The 17432-nt window shown below is 37.3% G+C and overlaps 1 protein-coding gene and 2 pseudogenes across 1 annotated transcript; all 3 read right to left on the bottom strand.

Annotated features, from left to right (window-relative positions):
* Positions 1-195: 195 nt before the first annotated feature.
* Positions 196-5631, bottom strand: LOC133682843 (enhancer of polycomb-like protein 1). Its single transcript, XM_062106379.1, has 11 exons — positions 4980-5631; positions 4789-4894; positions 4577-4700; positions 4192-4269; positions 3973-4011; positions 3352-3432; positions 3174-3221; positions 1398-1448; positions 1220-1288; positions 824-1063; positions 196-596 (listed from the first exon to the last, which is right to left on the bottom strand). The coding sequence occupies exons 1-11, from the start codon at positions 5317-5319 to the stop codon at positions 345-347; spliced, it is 1428 nt and encodes a 475-aa protein (XP_061962363.1). The 5' UTR covers positions 5320-5631; the 3' UTR covers positions 196-344.
* A 761-nt stretch (positions 5632-6392) lies between these two features.
* On the bottom strand, positions 6393-8764 carry LOC133683054 (uncharacterized; annotated as a pseudogene).
* A 2724-nt stretch (positions 8765-11488) lies between these two features.
* LOC133682127 (myb family transcription factor PHL6-like) lies at positions 11489-16717 on the bottom strand (annotated as a pseudogene).
* Positions 16718-17432: the final 715 nt, after the last annotated feature.

Raw genomic sequence — 17432 nt, 5'->3', positions numbered from 1 at the left:
GTTGATTGATTCTTCACAATTTTCACCACAATGAAGCACTTTCTAAAAAGCACGCCCGCAAGCGAGCGAGCGCGCGCGCACATGCATGTAGGGAGGGAATGATGGGAGAAAACGAGAGACGTGATCTTTTTTCTAACAAATGCAGAAAAATAACGATGATACATCATAAGTGTGGCTTCCAGCCACAGCCTAAAATACTGGCAAATAGGCTCATTGCTATATTCACCATTCCTGCAGATTCCCTCCGTTCCACTGTATCATTACAATTAATACATCAAATGGATCTCTCTTCCCAGTGGGTCACCAGTCACAGCTGGATGTGGGATTTAAAGCAAGTAAACATTTCAATTGTATGTTGAAGGCCTCGGTCTTGGCGGTATATAAAAAGAGTTACCAAGATCAATTGGAGTTTGTAACAATGGGTTCCATCTATCAAATACAATTCGCCCACCCCGGCCAATTCTTCCATGAAATCTATATGGTGGCATTGATGTATCGTTCTTCATTGACGAATCTGCTGGTGGTACAATGCCTGCAGCTGCCAACTTTTCTGGAACAAGAGGCTTTGTGAACAAAAGCACTGGCTCAAGAGGGTCCTGTGTTTATCCATAAAATAAAAGAATTTAACAGCATATTTCATATTCAAGAAAGGACAGATGGAAGCGCAATTTATCATCATCATATCACCAACTTATTGATTAGTACAAAAAACTAATCAACTAGTGTAGCAGTGACTATTTCTAGTGATTACTGCTTTTGGGAGTTAGGCAAACAGAGAGTGAGAGAGAGGACAGGTGATTCACTAAAGAATCCATCCCTTTACCATTTTATTGAGCCATCCAAGTGGTGTATGCCGCCGTCTAAACTCTTGCTTCACGGTTACAGCTGGAGCTGCCAGCGGATTGGAGTCCGTCACAGGTGGATTTTGAAGTGCAGGTCTGCTACGCGGACGGCTGTTTGCATGGTCATCTGAATCAACAAATTCATCTTCACTTGAAGCGAACTTGGAAGAGAGAGGGAATCCAGGAACAGCCAAGCTGTCTTCAAGGAGCTCAGTTTCATGCTGCACCAATGAAGTAAAGGATTACAAACAAAACACAGAAATTGCATGGCACAACATACATCCAAATAAACAAATTGATATGTTGAATAATAGATGATCCAATAAAAAGAAGGGAAAAAAGGAAACAAAGAACCAACCATAAGGTACATGACATACCTTGTACTTCATTTGGATCCTTTGGAGGCTCACCTCACTCTCCATCGCCTCTCTCTTTTTCTCCTCTCTCTGCATGCATACATGTATAGGCAGACAATGAGTGCTTCCCTTGATATGAAAAATCAATGACTTGCATTTTTCCATATATTCATTGAGTTTTCATCAGAAAAAAGCCCACCTTAATCAGAGCCTCAAGTATGGTCTTGGCTTGTTCAAGGTTGCGTCTGACCTGAATATACAAGATAAAATAAAATAAACATGTTGAAGAACAGATATGGGAAATGATACGACTTATCAAAGAGATTACAACAGAGAGCTGTTCAAATTTTGCTCACAAACCAGATAACTTTCCAAACAAAAAACCTATGTCAGTTCACTTCATCCATTTTTCACAAGTTATGTCGTTTAGAATAAGAAACTTGCAGGCATACCAACCCATTAGACTTCAGAAAAGAATTATTCTGAGTGATTCTCCTTGCATTCAAGGTCAGTGGGCATTTGAAGGCATGGTTAGTGAAGAGAAAAGATGTATCAAGTAAGTTGAAAAGAGAGAAGGAAAAACCATATGCTATGAACTGTTCTTCTAAAATCAGGCGAAAGTGGAATACTGCTCCTATCTATAATGTTTCGCTTACAATAAGAGCCTCATCTGACAGATGTTCCTTGAATCCGCTCTCCCACTAATTGAAGTGATGAAAAATAACCCTGTTCTCTCTCAACAACTTATATTTAATGCCTTGCCTACCCTTCCCATGCTATCCCCAATTCCTCATGTTAGTGAATTACACAGATTCTAACTCCATCCACCATGCAGAAATCAAAAAAGATCATTTGCTTTCCCAGGGGAATATTGACTGATGCATGACCCCGACCTCATACCAACCTTCTTCCATGCTGAAGTGACTTACAGTCACTTATTTAAAAGAGAAGTTCAGTTTCCATTAACACAACAAGGATGCTATGAATGTGTAAGGTTATCAGTACACACACAACAGAAAGATGAAGGACAGGGTGGATAATCTGCCCACTAGCATGTTTATAGTAGGCAAACTTTTAGCAATTCTAAATTTTAGGGATTGTAATTGAGGTGTTAAACACAATTTGAGTTCAAGTTAATTGGGATTTGATTTAAAAAAGGGCCAGCTAGAAAGAGCTGTTAGTTTGGAAATTTGAACAACAACATTAACTACAATATAGTTATGTTTTGGAGGGCTTAATTCATTCAGTTGGTGAAAATTCTGAAGATGATTTAGGATGTTGGTACAACGAGAAGAAGGGGGTACATAACTACAATTCTAATGAATCAATAAGGTAAATGTCGCTAGTTGTGAGCAGTATGCTAAGACATCGTAGCAGTAAAATTTTGAAGCAGGAAAGGAGAAGAGAACTGACTTTTCTTTATGCACCAAGCCTCAACAAAACATCTCAATCAAATACACACAAGGCCTTTCAAAGGCTTAGCAATCCTAACAGGACTCAATTTCAAAGCAAGAAAAATAAATTCCTGCTATTCAGACCAAAAAAAAAAACAACTATACAAACTTATAGATCTAGATTAACCAAAGATGAAATTTTCTAACCAGCTAAATACTTAAACAGTCAATTAAACTACCATGGATGCTTATTTTTAGACTAAAGTGAAATCTTAAGTGGCATGACATTACCACATGTTATTTTAAAGAGATCTTGTGACTAATCAAAATTCTTCCCTAAATTTGGTATAGACCAAAAAAAATGCGGGCACACGTACAGCATGAGAGCACATGCTTCTAGCTTAGCCAATAACAGACCCACTACAAGATTCATGTTTATCTCATGGTTCTTTGCAAATATTGGAAGCAAGAATTAGTAGAGTATAAAACACTGGACTGGTGATATCTTCCAAGGAAATAAAAGTGTCAATCTTGAACGGGAATTTTGTATCGACAATAAGTAAAGAAATAATAGAGCTCACCTGGCGAAGCTTGTCAAATGATTGCACATTATTTTCCCTCCTTTGCATCTGCAGAAAAGAGAAGGAAGAGTTTAGGAACCTAGAAACAATTGCCTTATTCTTTAAAGATAATGCAAGGGATATCTTTTTGTAGGAAATTCACTTAAATATATAAAAAAAAAAAAGCAAAAGTATATACCCTTCTGGTGTGCAGCCTGTGGGCCTTCTCCCTTGGTCTAAACACATTGTAAGGATTGGTATCATTAACTGGCGGAGGAGGCTGTACCAATAAAAAAAAACAGAGATAGAGAGAGGAAAAAAAGCCAAGACTGGACAATCAACACGCAAAAATGAGTCAAACATAAACATTGATCTTAATAAAAACTGATTATTAACATTAGTTACCACTTGTCGTCTAAACCAGTTTCACTAACAAAATAAAAAAAAGAGAATCTTAGCAAGTTAATTGAAGTCAACAATAAAAAGAAATCTATGCGGACAGGATGGTGGGTTTGGTGCCATAATCTTCCAAATCATCCTCAGAAAAATCTTCTTGAAATTAAAAGTTTCAGCTCTGTTAAGTGCATCTTCAACATTTTTGCAGCCATGATGACCAGACAGGTAATGTTAGTTTATAAAGACTGGCCAGTGTGCTTTGAATGAATTTTACTAAACCTTTCTCCAAAATTTACAATTCCGTAATAATTTTACAACACTCAATCACATCCACTGATATCTATTAGTTCAAAGTGTCTTGATAAAGTTTCCAGAAGTATTGTTTATCATCAAAAAATTTAAATATTGATTTCATGCAACTAACCTGCAAACGCCGTAGAATTGGTTTCTTCCATCTTTCACGCTGCCAATAGAGAAAGGAAAAAAAGAAGATAAATATTCAATGGTATGAACAGCTATATCACAACTGTCAGCTCTTTCACTGAGCATAACTTGATGTTAAATCTCTACTGGAAATATCATAAGAATTCAAAGCAGAATGCTGCAACTGAAGTTATTTATCATAACTCCAAGCAACCATTACCTTATCTTTCCAATAATTATAGACAGACTGGAAAACTGCATAACGGGTGGACTGAGTTTGAGGTTGAGCTTGCAAGGCCTGAAAATAAAAGGAATGAAAACCAAAAGGAGGTTCAAAAGCAATGAGCTGTATATATATTGATTAGACAAAAAGAAACTCCATATGAAAGCATCATAACTAAGAGACAAGAAGTGTCAATATTGTAAACATGAACTTTTAACTCCATTTCATGGCCCAATAAGGTTTACAATCAATGTATTTAGTAGGAAAGTCCGTGTTAAAGGAAGCAATGAAATTGCAAGACAAATGATCAAGCTACTGGCTTTTGCACATGACTAAAAGCATGGCAACACAGAGGAATTGAAGAATGGACACAAAATTTAACCTCAAGAGCTGCATCAAATTGTAGAAGTACAGGGATTGGTGAAGCAAGAGTAGGCGTTATAACCCCTGCTCTTTCCCGAGCTTTATGATCCAACACCTCCAACTTGAAAAGCAGAAGTTCAAACCTATATTATAACATATTTATTTAGATGAAAAAATCACAGTTAGCAGCAATAATAACCTCCTCATTCTAAAAAAGGAAAATTAATTTACTTTTCAGGCGGAAGATTCTTCCTATCCTTTTTGTAGAAATCATGAAGCCAATCCTCATCCTCATTATCCAAATCATACTCAACAAACTCACCAAGCTCAGCTCGAGCTGCAAAAAAGAAAAGAAAGAAATTATAAAATAAATTTGATTTGTTCGAAGAAAGAAAGAAAGCAAAAGGCAATGAGAAACTCACCTCCCCTAGCGCGAAGATAGGAAGTGGGGGGAGCAAAAGTGCGACCATAATCCCTTTCATAGGTATCAACAACGACAAACTGGGGAGTAGGTATTTCGGCAGCAACTTTCTTTGAAGGAATAATGTGGTGGTGTTGGTGGACATCATTTTGGTCAATATCAGGAGCAGGAGCAGGAGCAAGTGAAGAAGAGATGCGGAGGAGAAGCTGCTGCTGCTGCTGAGAGTTGCGTGTTGAATTCGGAGTGTTGTTGTCATCTTCTTCAAATTCTTTAACAGATTTTACGATAGGCAGCTTCTTGTGAATGTCCAGCGGACGCGGTCGAAACGAAAGCCTGCTCATTTCTTCCTTTTTTTTAAAAATGATTTGGGGATTTTGTTTTGTTTTCTTCTTCTTCTTCTTAGTATAATTCTAGGGTTTGCTCTGGCCTCTGACGAGAGGAGAAAAGAAGCCGCCTTTGAATAGAAGGGGAAGAGTAAGGTAAGGTAAGGTAATGTAATGGATTGGACTGGTAATGAATAATTTAGGGTTTCAGAAAGAAAGGAAGAAGATGGTGAGATGCGACTGATGGACGTCACTGGCTATCGCGAGGGAGGCGTTTAGGGTTCCAACTTCGAATTGGGACCACTTTTTGCCTTTGTTTTTCTCATTCGTCTGGATATCACGGGTTGGGGATCCAATTATAAATGCTCTTTGTTTGGGGATCAAGTTGATTTATGGTTGGGTGACAAATATATTATTTTCCATCCCTTGGATTTTTTTAAATTTCATGTATAGGAATGATTGTTTCTATTTATTTATTTTTTAAAAAAAAAAACTTACTTGTTATCTTATTCTACGTAAGTCTTCGCTCTCCTAGAACATCATAAATCAATTAAAGATTAGATTATCTGAGAGTATTAAATTAACAGGTCACCATCTACATCTACAAAATTAAATTAATGTTAACACAATACCAATAATGCCATTTAATAATGTTTGATGGGCTATTCAAAATAATATTTTTATTTATTTTTTATGTTAATATATCAAAATTAAAAAAATATTAAATCTTTTTTTTCAAAAATTTAGAAAAATGCATGGTTAATTAGCACTCCCAAATAATTAAGTGGGTACATTTCAATTTATTTTTTATTTTATTTTTTTGGAAATAAAACAAAATAATATTTTTTTATTTTTTCAAAATTAAAAAAAAATTCTCAAACAAACACACTCTAAAGTTTAGCTACGAGGAGTTTTGAGACATAGTTAAATCAATATTTTCTCTTTATGTTATGGGGTTCTGATTTTGAGACATAGTTAAATCAATATTTTCTCTTTATGTTATGGGGTTCTGATCATCAAAGCATTTTCTCTTAAATTGTATTCCATGCCATCAAAGATTAAATAGTGGGGAAAGGTGGAGGAGGAGAATAAAATATAAAACCACCTACATAACATTTTGATATAGAGACTTCAGAAACAAAAGGCTGATTGCAGCGAGGATGTCATGGTTCTATCCCATGCAAGAGCAGAAAACACAAAAGACCTGCAACATTTTTGTGTTCATGCATCATCAACGGTCTACTCCTTTGCTTGAATTCCACAACGTACTTCAACATTTTTAGTGGCTCCACTGCAGTCTGAGTCCATCCATCCAAGGCCACCATTTTCTGGTGCAGTCTCCTGTGGTGCTTCTTCCACGACCCAATCATCCATGGCATCAATCTCTTCACCCGCAACATTGTTTCCAACACCATATCGTTTGTTTTGCAGCTGCAAGTTATAATGAACAAATGCCAAGTCATTCAATCTTTGTTGCTCGATTCGGTTCCTTCCATCCATGAGAAGCTTCTCGGCCATACCCTTCTTCAGGTTATACCTAGATGGCTAGATGCACCATCACAAGTCTGGCTCAGAATTCTGATGGCAAATCTTTGCAGCTCAGGACATTGTTTCCCAAAGGTACACCACCATTGGGCTGCGTTTGAATTTATAGGGACATCAAAGTTAATAAATTTCGTTCATGACCAACTCAATGATGCAATCAAGATTAAAGGGAAGGGGGGTAGATAAAATCAAAGAAGGAATAGCCTTTACCTGGAGAAATATTGGTTCTTTCGGCAATTGCTCTCCCCTCTTCAAAATCACCTCTAGCATGTCTATACTCGTCAAGCTGAAATGTTATTATAAGTTGAGTGCGCTGGTGTGCTACCATACGAACAACACAGCATAACAGGCCAAATGTAACCTCTGGATCACTATAGAAATCAGTTGAATAAAACAGACATGGGTTTAAATAATAACCCGCTGCATGTAGAGGGCTATGGAGATGTGCATCCCATATGTCATCAATTGCTGTCCAAAAAGGAATATAATCTGATTTCTTGTTTTTGAATTCCCTTTTAATCGTCTCTTTAACTTGATCCATGGTTTCATATATGTATCCCACCTGTGGTTTATCAGCCTCATTAACCAAGCAAAGAACAAGCAGCAGCGGAGAAGATGCTTTTGAGGCCATCTCTACTCCATTCCAGAAAGATTGATCCCCAACCAGACGAGCCACTCGCTTTCCCTCAGCAGTGGAAGACCATACTGAGTTCTTCCACTCAGATGATTCAAACATCCCCTTCAAGTTGTTCTTTTCTGATACAATATTCTCCAAGGTGAAGAAAGGCATAGCAAACTTCATCTTGGAGGGCTTTATCAAGTTGCAGTCATCTATATGATTTCTCGTTTGCTTCAAAACTTCTGCATGTCTTTAGAAGAACTTCGCAATGATATTTGTTTTTTCTAGTACGCTTCTGATGGAATCCATTGCCCTGAATTTTTCCAGCATAAGCTCAATGCAATGAGATGCACTCACACACCAGAACACACGCCAGCTCCTTTGCATAAACTGTTCGCCTACAAGCCCTGCCCATCCTAAAGTAGAAAATGCTACATTTTGAACAACATTGTCAATCCCAACCTCCTCAATAACTCCTTCCAGCAACAATTGTAAGGTATTCACATCATCAATGATAGCTGAAACATCAGCTGAGCGAAGATAAGTTGGACCCACAGGGCATTCCACAACAAAACTAACCAGGTTGCGACCCTTCTCATCAACCCATCCATCCAGCAAAACACTGCACCCAGTGCTTGCCCATGAGCGACTAATCTCCTTCACATATGTTTTTGTCTCTTCTACTTCATCATGGAGGATCCACCCTTTTCAATCTTGTAAAGCTGGGACCTTATATGGCAATTGACCATCACCAAGAGTGGCATTTATCATTCTCTGGAAGCTAGGCACAGTGGCAGTGGTTAAATCAAAACCTGTTTCGCAAAAGAATCTGCCAATGCATCTTTGAGCTTGCCTTGACATCTCTTTTGCTTCACTACTCATGAATGTTTTGGAACCTATTCTTCCATTAATTACTGAAACACGTGCAGTCATATCATCTTCCACCACAGAATACATCTCTGCTTGCATTCCACTCCCACAACCTGCAGTTTGATTGGCATCATTCTTCATATGTTTAGCACCATTCGAGCAAAATCTTTCTACTCTCTTGCTGCATCCAATTTTTCTCTTCAGGGGGAGACACAAGTAAAAGAAATGAATTGGTTGACATTTGATTGGTTCAAAAACACTGATACGACACGAATACGACTCGACTTATTATCAATCAGGAATCTAATCCAGAGTTGACATCTCCGGAAGCTGAAGTAACAGTGTCGCCATCTTCAGAAGCAATAATAGTACCCCCCACTCCCACTCCCACTCTTTAGTATCCAATGACCCATCTCCTGAGAATATCATTGAGGTAAGCTCTCCTATCCCACCTCACATTCCTGATGATATGGATACCCTTGTTGGCTATGAGTTACCTTTAAGGCAAAATCAAGAAAAACCACCAAACAAATATTCTCCAAAACTAGAGGATCAAAGGTCAAGATATCCAATTGCCAATTATGTTTTGACAAAGAAACTGTCCGAACCTCTTAAGAACTTTGTGAATGAACTCTCCTCACATCATATTCCCACGAGTGTTGACGAAGCTTTTGATGACTCTAGGTGGATCCAAGCTTTACTAAAAAATAAAGCATGGATTCTTGTTTCCCTACCAGAAGGTCAAAAAACAGTGGGGTGTAAGTTGGTATTCTCCATCAAGTACAAAGCCTATGGGTCAGTTGAAAGGTACAAAGCAAAGCTAGTGAAAAGGGCTATACACAAACCTATGGCATAGACTATCAAGAAACATTCTCACTTGTGGCCAAGTTGAGTACTGTTAGAGTTCTACTATCTCTCGCAGCAAATCTTGATTGGCCATTACACCAGTTTGATGTTAAAAACGTGTTTTTACATAGAGATCTTGAAGAAGAAATCTACATGGATGTCCCTCTAGGATATATGGCAAACTCTGAAGTTAAGATCGTGTGCAAACAACAAAGAAATTTATACGGCCTGAAGCAATCTCCTAGAGCATGGTTTGGGCGCCTGAACTCAGCAATGAGGAAATATGGCTTCCAACAAAGCAATTCGGATCATACTCTATTCTTAAAACATCACTGGGGTAAGGTAACAGCTTTGATAGTTTATGTAGACGATATGATCATTACAGGAGATGACTAAAAGGAAATAACAAGACTTCAAGAGCAACTGGCTACAGAATTTGAGATGAAAAATCTAGGAGGACTCAAATATTTTCTGGGAATTGAAATTGCTAGGTCAAAACACGACATATTCCTTTCTCAACGAAAATGTATCCTAGATTTATTATCAGAAGTAGGATTACTAGATTGTAAGCCTGCAGATACACCAATAATTCAAAATCACAAACTAGGAGAATACCCAAACCAAGTGCCAACAGACAAATGAAGGTATCAAAGAATAGTAGGAAAATTGATTCATCTCTCTCATAAACAGCTAGACATCGCTTATGCAATGAGTGTGGTAAGCCAATTCATGCACTGTCCGAGTGAAGATCATATGAATGCAGTGATTCGGATTCTCAGATGCCTAAAGTTTTTGTCCTGGAAAAGGACTTATGTTTACAAGAAACAATCACTTACGAGTGGAAGGTTACACAGATGCTGACTTGGCAGGAAATATCTCTGATAGAAAATCGACTTCAGGCTGTTTCACGTTGGTTGGAGGAAACCTAGTTACCTAGAGAAGTAAGAAGCAAAAGGTGGTAGCATTATCAAGTGTTAAAGCTGAGTTTTGTGGGATGGCTAAAGGTCTTTGTGAACTTCTCTAGCTTCGAAGACTATTAACTAAAATTGGCCTTGCTCCTACGGGAGAAATGAACCTATTTTGTGATAACAAAGCTGGAATTAATATTTCTCACAATCTAGTCCAGCATGATCAGACCAAACATGTGGAAGTAGACCGACACTTCGTCGAACAAAATCTTAAGGCCAAGATAATTCGATTTTTATTTGTTAAATCTGAAGACCAGTTGGCAGACATATTTACAAAAACTGTATGTAGTAGAAGCTTTTACAACTCACTTGACATCCGAGATATATATGCACCAATTCAAGGAAGAGTGTTGGCATGAGTTGTTCCATGCGAGATTATAGGAGGAAAGTTGACAATATATTCATTAGCTAATTAAGCTCATAAATGTATAGCTATAATTGAAAATTTATGTTATTTACGTTATGGTTACAATCTGTTATATATATCCTCTTATTCATGTAAATAAAGCATTAAAGAAAAGAAAGATTTTTCTCCATTCTGTCACGTAATAGTACTCGCAGTGCCCACGACTCCTTTTCGAAAGAAACGCTAAAAAAAAGAAAACTTATTTTAAAAAATATCCGTATATATTAATAAGTCATTATTGCAAAAATCTCAGCCATTTCTACAGAAGTTTCAGTCTCACCACCTCAGCTGCTGTAGTAGATGAATGGCTCCGCAAGACCCATCCATTATGCCAGCGTCGGAACCTTCAAGGCCGCCTGATAGTTGGTGTCGTTGTCCAGTGGGGACCATTCAACAATCATGAGCATGTACATGCAAATACTCTCAGCTGTTCGTGGGCAGCCGCTGCTTAATCTTCCAACTCTCTATATCCAACACCGTTCCACAGCGTCTTCATAATTTTCTCACGGACTAGAACATTACTTTTGTTAGGATTTGCGATGGCAAAGATAGAAAGAAGTTGAGAAATTCAAGGCATCAGTTGGCGATTATAAGGCTACTTGATTTGAGGAGGTTCTTGAGATCTGAAGATGGAGAGCATATTTATTTCGGCTGCAAAGCATGAGATTGTGAAACAGTTCTCGGGTCATTGAGATTTAACTTGGGAGATGGATATTACTGCAAGTGATTGGGGTAGGGAAGATCTCATTTTTTATCAAATTAGGCAGGCTTCTATCAGTGCTTATGTTTCGTTCAAAATTGGCAAGGACTTGCGTGCTTGCCAATGTGTGAGCATTTGACAATCTACACATGCCAATTAATAGGAGGAGAAAAAAATAATGTAGCCACTAGGGAAGTAGTTTGCACAAGAGTTATCATGTCAGCAACCAAGGGTATGTAACAGCCTCAGGCAATTGGAAAGGCTGGTTCTTCTTTTCATTCAAACAGCCAAATGTCATGAGAATTACAAATCAAGCAAATCTTGATTAAATTATATACTATTTTACAAGGGATTGAAGGTCCACAAGACTTGTATTATCTTGGAGAATTGCAAACAATTGAGACTACATGTACAGGTAGCAAGACCAATGTTATTGTGCCGGAGGATCTTCAACTTCAGCCTCTTCTGATTCTGATTCTAACTTTTCTTCAAGACGGATCCTCTTCTCGGATGCTTGTTTTTCGAAATTTTCACTGTCAGTTGCTTTATGCTTCGATGAAGGTAGGGCTGATGACGAGTCGGTTTTAGACTCAGCACCAGCAGAAGGGGAAGGAGGTGGCAGCTCGGAATCTTTAGGTGGATCGGTTACCGATGACAAGCTTTTGGGAGAAAGTAAGGCACTGCCAGCTTTCTGCTGTTCCTCTATTATCTTCTGTAAGTACCTTGCATGTTCCTCTATCCGTAACTGAAGGGTTCTTTGCACCTAAGATATAGAACGAACAAACAAGTTATCCTAACGGGAAGACCTCAGAGATCAGCATTCAATGCATGTCTATCGAAGTTATGTGAACAAATTCAGGCACAACGGAGAATATTGATCTGGTCATACAAGAGAAAGCAAAAGCAAACAACAAGCAAGAGTTTTGGGAAGGGAAGGGTGAACAACTACCAGGAGGTATTGGCCTCAACCATTAGAGAAAATTGAGAGGCTTTTTAAGCCCTCGACACAAAACATTCCGCAAAAGCTATCAGATATATTCCCAGGACCCAGAGAAGAAAGTATACTAGTAGGCGCAGATTAATTTTTAAGATTAACGAAGTGAGAAAGCAGATAGAAACCAAATGGTAGTCATAAGTTAGTTGTACAACATACCTCAAGTTGTTCATGTAGCTGCTTCTGGACTTCCATTTGCATGCGAAGAGCCTCGGTGATTTGAATTGTCCTAGACATGAAAAGATGGGGAAAGTTTTATGTGTAAATTGATAGAACAAAATGGCAAGATGTCCACATAGAATTGAAAAGGCAAAATATATCAGTGCTAACCCTTTTTTCTTCCCATCATCATCAATGATAATTGAAACCGCTTTCTTTTCTTCAGAGCAAGAAGCTTTCTTCTCTGTATAGAAAGGGAGTAAAATCTCAACAATTCAGAAAGAAAGTGGAAAAAGAAAAAAAAATCCTTTCATGCATATATAAAAACAAAAACAGATCACTATAGGAATTAGTTTTGAAGTCTAATTCTTGTAGGTTATCTTTAAGTCTCTAAAATAATCTTAAGATTAGCATAAATATGAGTCATGAACAGTTGTAATCTAAGTCCAAGCCATGGGGCTTCCTCTCTAATGTGAGAGTAATATGATATAAGTGAGTCTCAATCATACTTCCCTCATCCTCCTCCCAATTTTACTCTGTGGAAACTTAAAAGTAAATTATAGATAGGGTCGAATTGATTCCCTCTTCAAGTTCTGGATATCCCAGAATAGGATCCCATGATCCTGAACTAATCACGTATCAGCAGAAAAATAAGAAGAAACAAAGATCAGGTAACCCAGAAACACTGCCACCCATCTTCAGAATTGAGGTAGAAAATTGTTCTAATGAAAAGAATAAATAAGCATGCCAGATGGAACGAATAAATATAGCACGGAAAAAATCATATGAACATTTTTTTAGTTATTCCTGAAAAAGATTTGGTAATGATGATGTCGGTAATGATGATGTTGGCAATGATAAACATGACTTCTTTGCATTATGAATTCATTACCTTCCTTTTTTTCTGGAAAATACTTGGCAAGTCGGTATTTCTGAAAAGAGAAAAAAGTAAGGAGAAGGTAAAAATCTATACAATTAAAGCACGCACAGTTAAGTTCAAAGCTGACTAATTCAGATTGGATGAACAAGTTGAGAGATAATATAGACTGGATACCTGTAGGTGGCTTTTCACATGATAGATGGTCAAACCTTCAACGTTCATAAGCTTTAACACCCCCTTTGGAGTAGCCTCTACATTTCAAAGCAATCCATGAAACATCATACAACAAAGAATATACATATATAACAATATCAAAAGTGCCGCTTGAGGTATTTGCTATGGTTCAGATGATTAAGTGGTTCGAGCCTAATATATATCACAATAGAGTCCTTCAATGAAAAGAACAAAGCCTCGACCTTCGATGGAAAAGGTGACACAGCTTACTTACTTTCAGCCCCATCAAGCTTATTGACAGCATCCAAAAAACGTTCATTCATGAAGCTCAGGTGTCCATCTCATTCTTGGCTTGTGTGCAGTGGATGAACCAAGAGAGGGTTGACTTGAAAGCGCATCAACAGGTGGGGCAATAGAAGGAAAATTCTGATAGCATGCGAATCCTGTGACTGGTTTTGATGAAGTTTCAGGAGTTCCATATATTTCCTAGAAAACAGATCCAAAGAAGGTATAAATTAGTTGAAGATAATGCAGCAGTCCATCAATGGCATGTCTATATGTGGAACAAGAAAAAGGATCCTGTTTTCTTTATTTTTTTTTTTTTTTGAACTGCAAAAAAACCTTATCTAAGTCATCCGTTTTTTTTTATTTATTTAGCAGAGAAGCAAGTATTGGAAATAAAATAAACCCTTCTAATGTAGATGATCCCTCTGCTTGAAAATACAATTGCAGATTTACAATAAAACTACTTTTGGTACATTCATTCTAACCAGAATCAAAATTGATGATAGCTACAATGTACTTACATCAAGCCTCGGGTTTTCTCCATGGCCTGTGATAGCTATATCAAGTTCATCAGACAAAAACTGCAGCTCCAATTGCTCTGTTAGTTCTAAATTGTCACTCGTACAGTTCATGCCATGAAAGCCACCCTCAGAGGCATCTCCAGACAAATTGAGAAAGTCTATCATAAAACCATCTGAACGCTCTTCATCAAATGGACTGCTCAAATCCTCGCTAACAAGCTGTGGAGATTTTGTTGAATCAGTGGCAGAAACGGACTGGCTATATGTTGGGGGATGTGGTAGAAATGGAAAATTTCCAAGCTGTCGATTAGTTTCAGAGAGAGATGAAGATGACAGGTATAAACTGGTACAGAACACAGAAGAGCGTTGAAATGTGCTCTTAGAGAGTTGGACATGATAAGCAAGAGATACAGGGCTGTCTGGTCCAGATTTTGGATGGTACTTTTGATGTTGAACTGTAGACACTTGCATTTTATTTGGAAAACTGAGAGATTCTTCACGTATCAAAGGAGATGGACGTGGAGAAGAAGATTCACCTCTCAATGAAGTTTGACTATCTGATTTGCTACTAAAAGAGCTCTGGATTGGAAATACGGTAGTGCAAAATGGCTGTGTGACTCCTTTACTGGACTCCCCTTTTGTTACTGACACGACAGCATGGTGATTCATGATGATAGCCTAACCTTATCTACCATTCCCATAATCATATGCCAAAATCTAGTAAAAAAACCTTTACAGATAGAAATGATGGAACGAGAGATACTGGATTGGAATTTTAATTTCTGTTGAGATTGAGAAATTCTGAGATTTGAGGGCATAACAAAGGAAAGACATATGGTCAAAGTTTAAGGTTTAATCAAGTTCCAAATCCACCAACAGAATCAGTCAGCCGCGACATTTATGTCCGGAACACTTTTCTCTCTTCAATCAGCACCGAACTGTTACATTTCTGTAACAAAAATTAGCTTCAATATGATTCTTAGCTTATTTCAGTAACCAGATCAGCAAATCAGTTATCTGCTAAATTTGACATGCATTTAAGCCATATAATCTACACAGATCTTGATGTGAAGGCATCTCCATCAAGTCTATAACTAAATCATGCAAATGATTCTGTGCTGAGAAACCTGTAAACCAGAGAAGCAGTATATTGATCAACACTCGGAAGAAATTGTAAAGTTCTTTCTTGGTAAATAAAATTGTATACAAGTTACAAGACAATTCAACCACTTGACTGAAAAAACGCCATGAGAATCCATTTTTCTAGCTTAGCAAAGACACTTGGTCTAAGTTGTTAGGCAATCAATTGTATAGCATAATTATAGGACAAGAACACACATGATGGCCATATCAGTAATTAGCAAGTGCAGCATGCCTAAGTGGCCTCCAGGCAAAGCACAGTTCTATCACAAAATAATGTCTAGAATTACTTGTACATCGATGACCGAAAACAGACTCGCTGTAGGAGTCCACACATACAACTTCTAAGCATCAGAAATTCCTTGCCATTGTCAATCCCTACCTGAAACCTAAACTAAAACAACCTATATCTCTATCACTAACTGTTTATGCTTAAATCCCATCACAACTGCCACTAAAAAAGCACACAGGAACCAAGCTCTAACACACTCTTTAACTGAAATTCCGACCATATAAAAACTGACACCTTCTTTTTCATCATTGCAATACATATATAGCAAAAGCTTTAAAATTATTTTACAGTTCTTAAACACTTAGCATGAAGGAACAAATCTAAATATTAACCTCAGACATGTCACCATAAAACAGAACCCAAACTTTCTCCCGCCACTAAAAATAAGTAAAGATTTCTTTTTCTTAAACAGGAATTCAAAAAGAAAAAAGAAGAAAAGAAAAGGCATAAACACACAAAATGAGAGAAACCCAGATAGATTTAAAATCCTATAGCAGCAAATGAATTCAAAGTGGACTAATTAATAAGCAAGAAAAAAAGAAAAATATATGGTTAAACTCCCGTTAAAAAACAAATGTCATGAGAGTCAGTCATCCACAAACGAAATTAGATAAAAGAACCTCAAGAGTAGCAGCAGATAAGATTTCATCAGATATCTATGTACATAAGGAAGAGAAGAGAAAAGTTCATCAAGAAAAGAAAAGAAAAAAGACTGTAACTAAACTAACCTGAGAATACGAGATCTTTTTTCTTTCTTTCTTGTTGAAGGAAGAAAAGAAGACAGACGGACAGACATTAACAACAATGTTACTAAGGTGCTTTGAGTCTAACGTTGCATCCTGTGATAAAGAAAGAAAGAAAAGAAAGGATCCAGATACTAAAGAAACCAAAAGTAGCAGAAGGATTTGGCTCCGGGGAATCAGTTTATAAGAAAATGATTGATCGCATTGTGAGGGTTACAGTGTTTCACAGGCCTGGAATGTATGTGAAGCACACGCACCAATGTCAGGTGGATCTTGGTTGTCTGTCCTTTCTGAAGACATGTCAAGTGGGGTTTACATGATCTAAAATTAGAAAATTTTGTCTGAAGCTGAGGTCATCCCATCCCATCCCATCCCATCCTCGAGTCAATCTTGTCTGTGAAACGAGTAAGCAATGGAATATCTACTGTGATTGTGATTGCCTTCGATGAAATTATTATCCAGTATCTTGTTTTTATCTGATCCAATAATTCTTTTCTTTTTTTATTTACCATTTCTAACTCCTGTTAAACTCTGTTGCCCCCAGTATTACTGCTCAAGTGCTATGATGCTTCTTACTACAGTACTATGCATAGCAGACAAATTAAATTCATGGTTTGATCTTCTCTAATTTATTTAAAACCATCAGGGGAATCTCACAACAATGCTTGATAATATATTACTCCATGCAGTCATGTTGGCTTCTTCTTTTTTTGGTTATTGTAATGTAATGTGTTTGTTAAAAATATTTTTTATTTTAAAAAATGTTAAAATAATTTTTTTAAATTTTTGACATGGAAAAAACATTTAAAAATGAAAGCCAGCTCTTTCCCAAACCACACCTAAGTTTTCAAAGCAAACAAATTTCATAGCCACCCCAATTAAGGGCACTGTAATCTCTAGTGTCTATGTATGCAGTTGTTTATACACAAAATCCCCCTACCAAATGGCCAAAACATGAATAGAGTTATAACACTACTCTTGTTTAAGCA

Source organism: Populus nigra, chromosome 2, assembly GCF_951802175.1.
Source record: "Populus nigra chromosome 2, ddPopNigr1.1, whole genome shotgun sequence".
NCBI lineage: Eukaryota > Viridiplantae > Streptophyta > Magnoliopsida > Malpighiales > Salicaceae > Populus > Populus nigra.
This window is presented reverse-complemented; position numbering and strand designations above follow the sequence as displayed.

Coding starts and splice junctions, on each gene's coding strand:
- LOC133682843 (XM_062106379.1), bottom strand. CDS start 5,319: ATGAGCAGGCTTTCGTTTCGACCGCGTCCGCTGGACATTCACAAGAAG. Junction 4,701..4,788: donor AAGAATCTTCCGCCTGAAAA/GTAAATTAATTT, acceptor GTTATAATATAG/GTTTGAACTTCTGCTTTTCA. Junction 597..823: donor TTGGATGGCTCAATAAAATG/GTAAAGGGATGG, acceptor GGATAAACACAG/GACCCTCTTGAGCCAGTGCT.